Source organism: Oncorhynchus masou, chromosome 18 (genome assembly GCF_036934945.1).
Source record: "Oncorhynchus masou masou isolate Uvic2021 chromosome 18, UVic_Omas_1.1, whole genome shotgun sequence".
NCBI lineage: Eukaryota > Metazoa > Chordata > Actinopteri > Salmoniformes > Salmonidae > Oncorhynchus > Oncorhynchus masou.
This window is the reverse complement of record NC_088229.1, coordinates 36,431,051-36,444,430: the sequence shown is the minus strand read 5'-3', so window position 1 is coordinate 36,444,430 and position 13,380 is coordinate 36,431,051. Positions and strand designations below refer to the sequence as shown.

The window sequence follows — 13,380 nt, the reverse complement described above, 5'->3', positions numbered from 1 at the left end:
CCAGGAGTGCCTAGGCATTCTGGCTATTTGACCTCATCATCATCACCACGGCTCTTACAACCAACCTGGATCTGTGATGCCAACTACCAGCAGTTTGCTGAGCACGTCGGCCACCACCTGCACGGCCGTCTGGCTGACCACATGGCCATGGCCGCTGATCAGGTGGATGGAGGGCGTCAGCAGGCGGGAGCAGGTGCGCGCCGCCTCCATGCGGATCTCCTTGTGCTCGCTGTTGAGGAAATGGTCGGCGCAGTGGCGCACAAACTGGGTCAGCGAGTGGCCTGTGGACAGCAAGGAGAGGTGAGAAAGTCAGGGTCTAATTCATGAGGCACCAAATGGAAGAAAGCAGATTGGGAAACGGAGGGAGGTCACTAATGCACAGCAGCTGTCACTGATGACGTTGTTTGCGAACGTGGCATTGTAGCTAGCTGCAGCCTCCTCACCTACACATTTTAATTGCAGAAGGGGAAACGATGGCTTGATAGCTAATTCAGCTGCATATGCTGTTCCAACTAGCCATGTAAGCTAACTTTGCTAGCTAGCTTAGCGAGCTAACTTACAGCGACAAGTTGACCACAGGCAGTACTTGTACTCAGGAGGGAGACGTTCAGTGTCGCTGCTCACTTGGCCCAATGACATCAAAAGGGAAAATGTTATGTTTAAAACCTCCGGTAAACCTCACTGATTTTTGGACAATTCGATCCTGAACATACATTCCCTTGTGGAGCCACTTCAAGCCAGTGCAATATTAACATTGGATTGAAGCTATTCTCTCTCAATCATTTTAACATTCAACATGCATTTTTCTCAGTAGTGGCCGTAAAGCGTCTCACCTTCAAACTCAAAGCTGCCCAGTGTCCTGAGTGCCAGGGTGATGCTGCCCACGTCGCTGGCCTCGGGGATGTTGGTGAGGCTGGGCGATGCCAGCTGTTGCGCTAGGCCCTTGGGCATGCCCGGGTGGCGTAAGGGCTTGTGCATGAGCACCAGGGAGAGCATCTTCAGAAGGCCGTCCTGGATGTCTTTCTTTAGCTGGGGGATCTGCCGACTCAGGTCGTACAGCACCGCCGTCAGGGCCGGGCTACAGGAGAAGACAATGGTGGATTGTTATGGAGTCATTTCGTCAAACCAGGAAGTACACGCGCATAGGCAGACGCACATCCAAGGCATACACAAAAAGGGGCCTCAATACCCAACATCCACATCTGCCTGGCATCTGTCGGGCAGCGACACTTATTTGGGATACGGAGGCCAGTCCTGCCTCCACAAAGCATGGGGAACAATGGATAGGAATGAGAGGTGTTGTCATGAACCCTACCTGAGTCCCACGGCCAGCATGGGCTCCAGCAGCTCCTTGATGTCTTGCTGGATGCTAGGGCCCATGGCTCTGGACAACATACTGATACAGGTGAACACTGTGGCATCCACCTGCATGGTCTTCTGTCTCCTATACACACACACACACACACACGTTAGAAAAATTAAGTTCAGGACATATAATATATTGATCTGTATTATCTTTACAGGGTGAATTTCAAACTTTAACCCTTTTTATTCAAACTTTAACCCTTTTTAAAGTATGAATCAACTAAACTATAACACTGATTTCAGGGCGACATTTCAGCGCTTTGAGTATGAACATCACTTCAGAAACAAAGTCACTTGTATAAAGTAAATGTAATTTACTTGTGAGCAAAGTCCTTGGGGGGCAGCGCAGCCTTGATGATCTCCAGAATCTTGGTGAGGTACGGCTGGATCTCAGCGCGTACCGCCACCACCAGCAGCCCCAGGGCTTGGAAGGCCGCCGTGCGCTCCTTCTCCTTCTTCAGACAGCCAAGCAGGTAGCCCATGGTGTCAGCCAGGTACTGGTCTGGGAGGGGGCAAACTTCAACTGGTCAAAGTCGAGAAAAGTTAGAATCGAGAGAAATTACAGACATCCACACACAGCACTTGAGATGGTCAAAATAATTATCAAATGGCATAAAACCAGTGAATGGTATAATATCTCTTTTTTAAAGAACAAACACAACTTTCTTTCAAAGTATTAAAGTCTACTTTTAACTTGAGTGGCCACCTAAATGTTTTCTAAATTAGGAAACTTGACTTAATAACAGAATTCATCCTTGCAACTCAACATTTTTCATACTGGTAAATTGATTAATTTCAACTTTGTTAGCCTGACTAATCTAGCTTGAAAATCAAGTGCTTGAAAAAAGATTGGATCCATATCTAGTAGGGATATTGCATGTGAGACTCATTTCTGACCTGTAAAAGTGTGTGGCTGGAAAGCGGCGAGGCGCGGCAGAAGGTTGAGAATGGTCATCTGGATCAGAGGGTTCTTACTGGTCCTGTACTTCAGCACCCAGCGGCACACCTGGGGAAGAGACACGCACAGCAGCTGTCGTTACATCCGATACAACTCAAACCTTAGGCTGCGGTCACACAGGCAGCCCAATTCTGATTTTTTGCCACTAATTTGACTTTTGACCTATCAGATCAGATCTTCTGCCCATAATTGGGCTTCCTGTGTAAACGCAGCATCGGGCATATGAAAGTACGCGCTACACCAGTGTTTATTTTTTGTATCAACATCTGGCAAGCTATGGTTCTCCACCACTTACAGAACATTGAAACAAACACTTGAACACTGACTAAATAAATGTCAGAGTCCGACAACTATCTGAGGGAACAGTCAGCAACATCCAAGCGGCTAGTTCCCCTTCACAGACCTCAGGTTGAGAACCACTATGCTTCACACCTTTATTTCAAGTCAGGACTCAACCCTCAAAGTGGGTTTTCAACCCTCCACTTGCAAGTACAACAAACTAATGGCACCTGGTCAAAGCACTCCTCCATGAGCTCGCGGCAGTAGCGGCTCTCCACCAGGGAGCTCTTGGCGGGCACCGGCGTGGCCCCGAAGCTGAGGAAGCCCTGGGGTGTGCTGTAGCCCAGGAGACCCAGCAGGGCATTGGACTGCTGTGGCTGCACCGACTGAAAGCTGGTGAAGGGGGTGATGTGACGCGGCTTGGTGCCGAAGCCCATCAGCTCCTTGCAGTACTTGTCGTGGACCAGCTGCTGCTGGGTGATCTCCTCCATCTCCTCCCGCATGCGCTGCCAGGGAAGAAGGCGTTGAGATTCAGTCTGAAAGCAATACATAGGACCTATGCTTCCCCTAGGTAGTGTTTGTTCAGAGTTTGCCGATCTGAATAAACTGGATAGGTATTAGCAACATGGCAGAAGCTCTATTGAGCCCGATGGAGTGAAGCCATCACCATATTACTTACACCCATCCACTTCTGTGACCAAAGGGTTAGGGTCTATGAGTTGCACATTCTTTTGGCCATGGTAAGCACTGGACAAAGTTGTGGTCCTCTGTGACCTGTAGTGGTGGTGCTTTATGGTTCAGGGAGGGGCTGACCTCTCCTTCCATGCTGCTGATGCGGACCAGCTCGTTGAGGATGAGGAGGGCGCCATGGACCCTATCGTCACGGTTCATACCCTTCTCTTTGGATAAGGTCTCATCGAAGCCTTTCTCAGCCTCGTCAAAGGTTTGCTGTGGTGAAGGACACACATAAAACAAATAGTGAGTGCTTTCATTGCAACTGGTTGAAATATGTTAAAATGATGGCTCGTGATCAATCAAATGTTGATTGTGAGTGACGTACTTTGTACCACCATGGTTTTAGAAAATACTAAACGAATTAGATATTGATTGTGAGGGACCTACTTTGTACCACTGTGGTTTCTGCATCTCCTTGGTCTCTCGTTGGGTAGTGAGGATGAGGCAGGCCCTGAGAGCGGCCACGGCACCTTCGCGGATGGCCTGCTTCTGGTCCCACACCGCATAGAAGATGTTGTCGAAAAAGGGCTGGACTTGCTGGAAAAAAAAGGTGGGTGCGCTGACGGCCAACTCCCTTAGGACAAGAACCTGTAAAGTAAGAATATAAAAGGGGACATTTTCTAACTCATAGTCCTCATCTTGTGCTGGTTTACATATGAAATTAAAAGCTTTTTAACCGAAAGGAAAGCAACAACAAAAAACTGTACTAACAGTGTTATTACTACCCCTTTCACCATCATGAATAGTTATTAGGGATGGTGAAAAGTGTAGTTTAGCTAGAAACCACTAGGTCAGCTCCTAAAGCGGAGCAGGGCTGTGGGCTTGTCCTGATAAGTGCTTTAGCCCACATTGGCAGAAAATGCAACAACCTGCAGTTTTATCCTATATTGGTTGACAAAACAAACAGCAGGCTAGCTGTGTGTGTCACACTAACCGCAGCATGGCGCCTGCCCTCGTTCCTGTCGGCGCCCAGCCACTCCAGTGCCCTCTTCACCTCAAACTCCACATACTCTGCGGTGAAGGTGTCCCCTGCCATGGACAGGTGGCCCATGGCCTTGGAGGCCATCTCCATGACCACAGAGTCACTGGAGGGCAGCAGGTTGCGGAGGTAGTTGGCAAAGCGGCTGATTCGGGTGGCATTGCCTCCTTCTACTCCAATCAGACTCACTGGAGCAAATAAACGAGTCAGTGACATGGATTGTGTCAGCTTCACTTGTGTGTAGACAGGAGTAGTAATGTAAACTCCCAACAAATTGAACAAAACTTTATTGAGTGTCTTAGACCTTGCAATTAATTTGTGACAAGTTGTGTCATCATTGAGGCAAATCATCTGACTTACCTATAGCAAGAATCCCTCCTTTTTTCTCATTCACATCAGAGCTGGAAACCAGCTCAAAAATGTGATGATTCAATTCATCGTAGAAAGTAGTGGCTTCATCTTGGCTCAACTTGGGACAGAATGCAGGTACACATCACAATCAAATTAATCCACACTGACGGCATGTAACTCATAACTGGTCATAGCTCATGACAATGTTGTACGAAACATAAAACATTCCAGAGTGTGTACTTAAATAAGGATAGTTGGTAAAAGTGTTGCATTATAATGCAAGTGTTGCAGCTACAGTACAGACTGGAGCTAGCTAGTCGTACCTCTCTGAGCTCTGTCGTCACATAGTGCTGGAGATCTTTCGCAGATTTTGCTCTTGTGTCTTCATTTCGACTCTTCAGGCCACTGACAAATTGTTGCAGCACCGTGGCTGTGCCAGACATGATAACCATTGGGGAGCCAGACCTGTAGATAGCAGAATAATTTAGCAAGCCAGCTAGCTAGATACACAAACAGATGTCGTCTATATAACCCACCATGCAGCTTGCAATTGTCAGTTTACTGTCGAACTTGCCGATTAAAATCAATTCCACGATGTACAATCGCCGTTCAACCTCATCGTAAATCGCAGTTTAGTTTAGTCTAGATAACTAGGCCAGAGCTAGACAAGTTGGTTCCATCTGCCAGGTTTCATATGGGTAGCTAGCTACACAGCTACTACTAAAGTTAACTAGCTAATGCTACCTACCGTTAGCTCAATATGCAAACGCTAGGTAATTTATTGAAAATATTTGCAACATACCAAACTGCTAAGTATTTGAATTAAATTAACACTTCAATAGCTTTGCAAGCCGGACAAACGTCGTTAGCTAGCAAGTCAGATACTGTACAGTAGCTAGCTGCTAGAAAAGGCATGCTAAGCTAACGCGCCGGGTTGAAGTGGAAGGACAGCACGAATGAGAGCACAACAAACCTTACACATATTACTTACGCTTTTATTTTGGTGTTTTGGCTATATATAGCACAAGCAAAACAAATAATTGCTTACCTAGCTAGCTTGCTGGCTAACTGCTGGCTAGTTTTCCGTCAACACAGGGTCTGTTTTGGATAGAAAAGTGTAGAATTTTTCGCCACCATCAACTTGCGAAGCCTTTGCGCAGAAATGTGTTTGGGTGCGTTCCAGCCCGAGGCAAATCGATTGACTACTGTAAGATAAATTGTAGGTCTAACCACATAAATATATGTATGTATTAGGGCAGAGCCCCACCTGCTTAGCAAAAAAAAATATATATATATATATATGTAGTGTGGCAGACCAGCTGTTTAGACGTTAACACAGATCAGACAAGTGTGATACCTCTGTTTCAAGGGTGTTTATTTAAAACAAAGGAAAATAATCAGGTTTCCTCCAGGAGACCACTTCTGGGAATGCTGTCTCCTCTGGGGTGGAGCCCCTCAGTTCTAGAAGACCGTGAGGACGTCTATCTGGTAGCAACCTCTCATTACCTCCAACCCTCCCATGTGCTGCCCTCCTGTCAGCTTTATGGGCCCATACGGCCAGTGAGCAATCAGCCCCTTGATTTACTCACCAGCCAAAATCAGCCCCAATTAGTCATGGCTGGAGGACCCATCGAGACCTGTCACGTCCAGCAGAGGGAGCCATCGCCACGTGATGTAGACTCAATCTGTCACAAGGCCTCGAGGAGTCCCCCCTGGCATTCCCTGTGAACCAGGCTTGCCTGAGCACGTCCAGCACTGCCTGGAGGCACATCAGGTGCTCTTCCGAACCTTGGGCTGTGGATGATGATGTCATCCAAATAGACTGCTGCTTACTGTTGGTGGGGTCAGAGGACTCGGTCCATCAGGCGCTGGAACTTGGGCGCCGCTCCATGGAGACCGAAAGGGAGGACCCGGTATTGGTATAAACTGTTGAGAATGCCATATTCTCCCGAGAGGAGGCTACCAAGGGTACCTGCCAATATCCTTTGGTCAGGTCCAGGGTGCTGATGTACCGGGCCTTTCCCAACCGGTCGATGAGCTCGTCCACCGTCGGCATAGTGTAGGCGTCGAACATACTGATGACGTTCACCCCCCGGATTTATTGCAGAAACGCAGACTAACATCCGGATTGGGCAACAACACGATGGGGCTGCACCATGTACTGTGGGACTCCTCGATGACTCCCATCCTCCTGCTTCGCGGCCTCATCGAAAACTCGGCGGTGTTTCAGATCGATGAGCTCTCAGAGTGCTTACTTCTAGGCCGGTCCGAGGCCCTCATTGCTCAGGACAACCACTGGTCCCATCAAAGTCTCAGGTTTGACCACAACATGGCCAAGGCTGTCCTCACATGCCACCTCTTCAATAGGTTCACATGGTAAATATTTTGGGGTTTCCATCTCCTCGGCTGCCGTCCTCTGTAATTTACAGGTCCCAGCCTCTCTGTCACCTCATATGGCCCATGCCATGTTGCCAGAAACATACTTTTTGCAGTTGTAATTAAAACCAGCACCTTGTCACCCACATGGAACTCTCGGTGCTAGGTACCACAATTGTAGACCTTGGCTGGGCCTTCTCCATATGTTCCCTTACCACTGGCCATATGGCTGTCATCCACTTCCTCGTCGTCTCTACGTGTTCCACCACGCTGTTGGACTTCCCACACCTCCTTGGCGAGATCCAGTAGGCCGTGTGGTCTCCTCCCGTAGAGGGTTTCAAAAGGGGAAAACCCAGTGGAGCCTTGTGGCACTTCTCGGATCGAGAACATTAGGTGGGGCAGTAGCTGGTCCCAGTTCTTCCCATCCCGCTTGATGACCTTCCGCAGAATTTGTTTGAGCGTCTTATTGAACTGTTCGATGAGCCCATCGGTCTGCGGATGAAAGACGGCGGTCTGAATCTGCTTTATCTGTAGGAGAGCACACAAATCTTTCATTAGACGGAACATGAACTCGGTACCTTGGTCGGTCAGGATCTCGTTCAGGATGCCCACCCAGCTGAAGAGGTGGAACAGATCCCGGGAGATAACCTTGCACATTGCCGCCCTTAGGGGAATGGCCTCGGGATATTGGGTGGCATAATCTACTATTACCGAGATGTACCTGTGTCCTCTGGCTGTTTTTAACAGGGGGCATGTCATGCCAAATAGTGTCTCCTGGCCAAATTGTGTCAGCCTCTTCATCACAATGGGATTCAATGAGTTCGAGCGTCTGTTCGGGCTTCGAGCTTGAGCTTCTGCTCGGGCTGTTGCTAGAACATTCTGACCAGATTTCACAATGAACCAAAGTCTATGTTGCTATGCGGGTTGCTTGGCTCAATTTTACCTTGTAGCGTTCCCGAGAGAAGGAGAATAAAGGCAGTTCTAGTTCTATTTCACTGCATAAATGCTCGATCAGTCCACGCAAAATTACATATTAGTTCACAAACAATGTAAAAAAAAAATTTATCATTGAGTTAGTAAAGCTGCATACAAACGTGGTCTCTTTTTTGCTTTCTTGAGTAAGGCAGCTCAAAAATGCAGGTCTTTCAACCTAGCTCAGGGCTTTCCGTGGTGGTGGGGCAGCCAGTGGAAAATACGGAGTTTAGAGGTTGGTAATGTTCTCTAGTTGCGCCGTGATTGGCTCAGTGTTCTGTCACTCATGGGGACGTCACTGCAAAATCTACGGGGAGCGCTCGGAAGGTGCTGCCCCTTAGGTGCTGCATATAGTTACATTCGAAGTGCCCATCCAAGAAGTCTCAAGTTCATTGGCCACAGATAGAATTATGTCAAATCATGTTATATATACCGTAGCTTTGATTGGACTGATCATATCAACATCATACTTTCAAGATCTTAGCTTGCAAGCTAGCAGTCATCAACATGAATCAAGCCAAAAATCTACTGTTAAATACTTTTCAAACCTTGTCATATGAAGAAAAATAATGAAGAGAAATTATAAAATTATAAAACATATCGGTGCTCATCTACCATTGGACATAAACATTACACAACAAGTTGGAAATTGCAAATTCAACAATAAGGGGTATAGAAGGAATCAGTGGCTAACTGCAAGCATAGCAAAGCAATCACAAGCCTGCTATTCAGTGGAGTGGGTGTGAGGTCCAAGTCTGTGTTTAAGGGTCTCTTTTCCAAGCTTAAAAGGATAAACATTCAACATTGGCCATGCTGTCAATCCAGCATGACTTCTATCACATTCAAAACAACTGGAAACTTGAATGGGGAAATCTCAGACTTCCGTGAGTTCAAGTCAACTGGGAACTCTGAAAAAAATTACCTCCGAATGGGAAAATACGTTTTGAACGGTCATCCAACTCTGAATTGGGAACTCGGGCCTCTTTCTAGAGCTCCAACGTCATGATTCAACCTTACTTTTTTCAGAGTTCCCAGTTGTCTTGAAAGCACCATAAATCTAGAAAATGACAGACTTTGACAAAAAGGTTTGATGACAACATTTGACCACTAAGGACCGCCATGCCACCTTCCTGTCGCTGTACATTTCAAAAGTGTTGAACAAATACAGTGCCTTGCGAAAGTATTCGGCCCCCTTGAACATTGCAACCTTTTGCCACATTTCAGGCTTCAAACATGAAGATATAAAACTGTATTTTTTGTGAAGAATCAACAAGTGGGACACAATCATGAAGTGGAACGACATTTATTGGATATTTCAAACTTTTTTAACAAATCAAAAACTGAAAAATTGGGCGTGCAAAATTATTCAGCCCCCTTAAGTTAATACTTTGTAGCGCCACCTTTTGCTGCGATTACAGCTGTAAGTCGCTTGGGGTATGTCTCTATCAGTTTTGCACATCGAGAGACTGAAATATTTTCCCTTTCCTCCTTGCAAAACAGCTCGAGCTCAGTGAGGTTGGATGGAGAGCATTTGTGAACAGCAGTTTTCAGTTTTTTCCACAGATTCTCGATTGGATTCAGGTCTGGACTTTGACTTGGCCATTCTAACACCTGGATATGTTTATTTTTGAACCATTCCATTGTAGATTTTGCTTTATGTTTTGGATCATTGTCTTGTTGGAAGACAAATCTCCGTCCCAGTCTCAGTTCTTTTGCAGACTCCATCAGGTTTTCTTCCAGAATGGTCCTGTATTTGGCTCCATCCATCTTCCCATCAATTTTAACCATCTTCCCTGTCCCTGCTGAAGAAAAGCAGGCCCAAACCATGATGCTGCCACCACCATGTTTGACAGTGGGGATAGGTGTTCAGGGTGAGGAGCTGTGTTGCTTTTACGCCAAACATAACATTTTGCATTGTTGCCAAAAAGTTCAATTTTGGTTTCATCTGACCAGAGCACCTTCTTCCACATGTTTGGTGTGTCTCCCAGGTGGCTTGTGGCAAACTTTAAACAACACTTTTTATGGATATCTTTAAGAAATGGCTTTCTTCTTGCCACTCTTCCATAAAGGCCAGATTTGTGCAATATACGACTGATTGTTGTCCTATGGACAGAGTCTCCCACCTCAGCTGTAGATCTCTGCAGTTTATCCAGAGTGATCATGGGCCTCTTGGCTGCATCTCTGATCAGTCTTCTCCTTGTATGAGCTGAAAGTTTAGAGGGACGGCCAGGTCTTGGTAGATTTGCAGTGGTCTGATACTCCTTCCATTTCAATATTATCACTTGCACAGTGCTCCTTGGGATGTTTAAAGCTTGGGAAATCTTTTTTGTATCCAAATCCGGCTTTAAACTTCTTCACAAAAGTATCTCGGACCTGCCTAGTGTGTTCCTTGTTCTTCATGATGCTCTCTGCGCTTTTAACGGACCTCCGAGACTATCACAGTGCAGGTGCATTTATACGGAGACTTGATTACACACAGGTGGATTGTATTTATCATCATTAGTCATTTAGGTCAACATTGGATCATTCAGAGATCCTCACTGAACTTCTGGAGAGAGTTTGTTGCACTGAAAGTAAATGGGCTGAATAATTTTGCACGCCCATTTTTTCAGTTTTTGATTTGTTAAAAAAGTTTGAAATATCCAATAAATGTCGTTCCACTTCATGATTGTGTCCCACTTGTTGTTGATTCTTCACAAAAAATAGTTTTATATCTTTATGTTTGAAGTCTGAAATGTGGCAAAAGGTCGCAAAGTTCAAGGGGGCCGAATACTTTTGCAAGGCACTGTAGTTAAGCAAGTCAGCCATATGAGCTATGTATTTTTACAAGGCAGTAAATTAGGCTGAATGAACTGTTCCGCTGCCAGACAAGGCTCCGCTGATAGTCAAGTGTAGCAGTGGTAAAGTGTTGGGATTACTATTGGGACTCTGCCGTTGGTACAGCTTTTTGTAGGTCCTAACAGTTTGTGGGCACCGTTTTTCCTCACTGTTATAGTGCAATTAATGTATTGTTTAGTGTTGTGTAGTGGCTTTGCTGGCATGCATCTCAACATTTGTTTTTGAGTTTGCCCCACCAAGATGTACATGCTAAAATCGCAACTGTATGTATGTACATGTATTTGTTCTTGTTCGTTTATCTAACCAGGAAGTGCGAGATCAGAAGACATATTTCACAGGCTAGACTTGGCCTATGGAATGGGGTGATCGGGGTCATGTCGTTAAGGTTCTCTTCTTCCTCTGAAGAGGAGGTGTAGCAGGGATCAGACCAAAATGCAGCGTGGTTATCTTCATACATCTTTAATGAAGACAAACAATTCAAAAACGTATCGTGAAAAACCGAAACAGCCCTATCTGGTGCAAACAAACACAGAGACAATCAGAATCACCCACGAAACACTCAAAGTATATGGCTGCCTAAATATGGTTCCCAATCAGAGACAACGATAAACACCTGCCTCTAATTGAGAACCACTCCAGGCAGCCATAGACTATTCTAGACAACCCCACTGACCACAATCCATGGCCTACAAAACCCCCAAAACAAAACACACCACATAAATAACCCATGTCACACACTGGCCTGACCAAAATAATAAAGAAAACACAAAATACTTAGACCAGGGTGTGACACATGTAGTCCAAAAGAAGAGGTTCATATACTGCAATATGTTTTTTCAAAGTAGGTGCTCTCATTTTACTAAAGAACAACATGCATTAAAAAAGCTTACTGTGTCGGTACTGTGTGATTTCTAAAGAGTTTGTGATCTTTTACAAGTAGGATATTGGCATATATTCCCTTTTAATGCCTGGGTTGGTCCTACAAAAATGAATGTAGGCTACTCATGAGGGAAGGGTTTATGTTTATGTTAATCCACTTGGAGGAGGTTGTAACAAGCATACTTAGGTAAGGGTTGTTACGCGTATAGGGTTGTTACGCGTATAGTGAAGCACGGGGACACTCTACTATATGGAGGGGATCATGTAACACCTCTAGACAAGGTAGGCTTGTTGGGATCTCCCCGAAGTCAAGTGGGTTAACCCTATTGGAGCAGTGGTTAAACAGTTTTCCTGCGCGCTGAGAGACAAGTGATCGAGGTGCACAGCACTGTCTTTGTTCACTACATTGGTGTCACAATTATAAAGTACTACCACGAGAACTCTACTACTGCATCTCGCCTGACACACTGACCTGCCTGGACACTTTCCACACCACATTTACTGAGCCCCTCCAGCCCAGGTTTGTAGTGTAACAACATGATGCCTCAGTGTCCGTATGTCAGGTCGAATAGTTTCCTGTGTGCTGGACATTAAAATGTGTATGCTTTTTTTGATAGACCTGTTAATAGGCCCTCCTTGTTACGCTGGTAATGTCTTGTAGATATGATATGATGCAATGATGTTGTGCTATATTGCTGTGAAGTTGCTGTGTGTATGTAATTTGTGGTATACTCCCAAACGAAGCTAGCACCAGGGCCATAGGTACAACCGCCCCATGGCCCATGCACCTACTTCCCTGTTCTTGCAGATTAAAAAAAGAATGATAAGAATTTCAACAACTTATGTATCAAAAAACAAAGATATTTCATTAAACCCTAGAACAGCCAATGATGCATTTTGTCTGTAATTTTTAAACAGTCGAATAAAATAATTGATGTAGTGTTGACTCTCGTGTCTTGATGTGTGTTTTGCCCCCGACCCGCAGGCCGTCATTGTAAATAAGAATTTGTTCTTAACTGGCTTGCCTAGTTAAATAAAGGTTAAATTAATTAGCCATAGCCTACCATCACAGAAATAGTCCATTGTTTGTGTTTAGACATCTGAAAGCAAAAGTAGGCTATTCTACATCAGATGATTAGGTGAACTGTAGCTTAATAGGCAAATAGCATTCCGTTCCTTGCACTTGACTACAGAAATCAATATCGAATTGATGTGGATGTCTACCTGATCTTACATGATTGATGTGATTTTGTTAACGTCTTACTATTCTGAAGAAAACGGTGTTGCTAGGCTTAGTTATTTCTCCATGGTTCTGACTAACTGCTCATTGCGTATTGCCTTATATCATCTGTACACTCGATAATCCGGGTACAGGTTTATCATATTATGATTGACGACTATTCAAATGTGAATACATTTATGATAGCAGCTACTTCTGAAGTTATTATCCCTAATTGTAAAATTCTAAATAAAATTAAAATCTCTGTTGTCGTCGTTCCCCCCGCACCGGTTCTCCCACAGTCCTCCCTGCGGAACACATGTCCCCGGATCCCAGTTGTGGTAGCAGGTGCCCTCTCTACTGACCCAGAAGCAGAGGTCCACTGTGCAGGTGTGGGGCAGGCCCAGCCACACATGAGAAGTGGAAGCC

General features: G+C 45.4%; 1 protein-coding gene across 2 annotated transcripts in view; it reads right to left on the bottom strand.

Moving 5' to 3' along the window:
- mtor (mechanistic target of rapamycin kinase) overlaps nt 1-5,841 on the bottom strand; it is a 129,731-nt gene extending 123,890 nt beyond the window's left edge. Inside the window, exons 1-12 of one of the 2 annotated variants that reach the window (XM_064923149.1) lie at nt 5,716-5,841; nt 4,991-5,132; nt 4,677-4,785; nt 4,272-4,504; nt 3,725-3,925; nt 3,416-3,550; nt 2,833-3,108; nt 2,263-2,371; nt 1,684-1,888; nt 1,316-1,444; nt 834-1,078; nt 66-281 (exon numbers count right to left, since the gene is read on the bottom strand). In XM_064923149.1, the coding sequence (XP_064779221.1) occupies nt 66-281; nt 834-1,078; nt 1,316-1,444; nt 1,684-1,888; nt 2,263-2,371; nt 2,833-3,108; nt 3,416-3,550; nt 3,725-3,925; nt 4,272-4,504; nt 4,677-4,785; nt 4,991-5,119 (1,987 nt within the window). In that variant the 5' untranslated portion in view covers nt 5,120-5,132; nt 5,716-5,841. The remainder of the gene's footprint in view (nt 1-65; nt 282-833; nt 1,079-1,315; nt 1,445-1,683; nt 1,889-2,262; nt 2,372-2,832; nt 3,109-3,415; nt 3,551-3,724; nt 3,926-4,271; nt 4,505-4,676; nt 4,786-4,990; nt 5,133-5,715) is intronic. The other variant, XM_064923150.1, reaches the window with a different exon arrangement.
- Nucleotides 5,842-13,380: the final 7,539 nt, after the last annotated feature.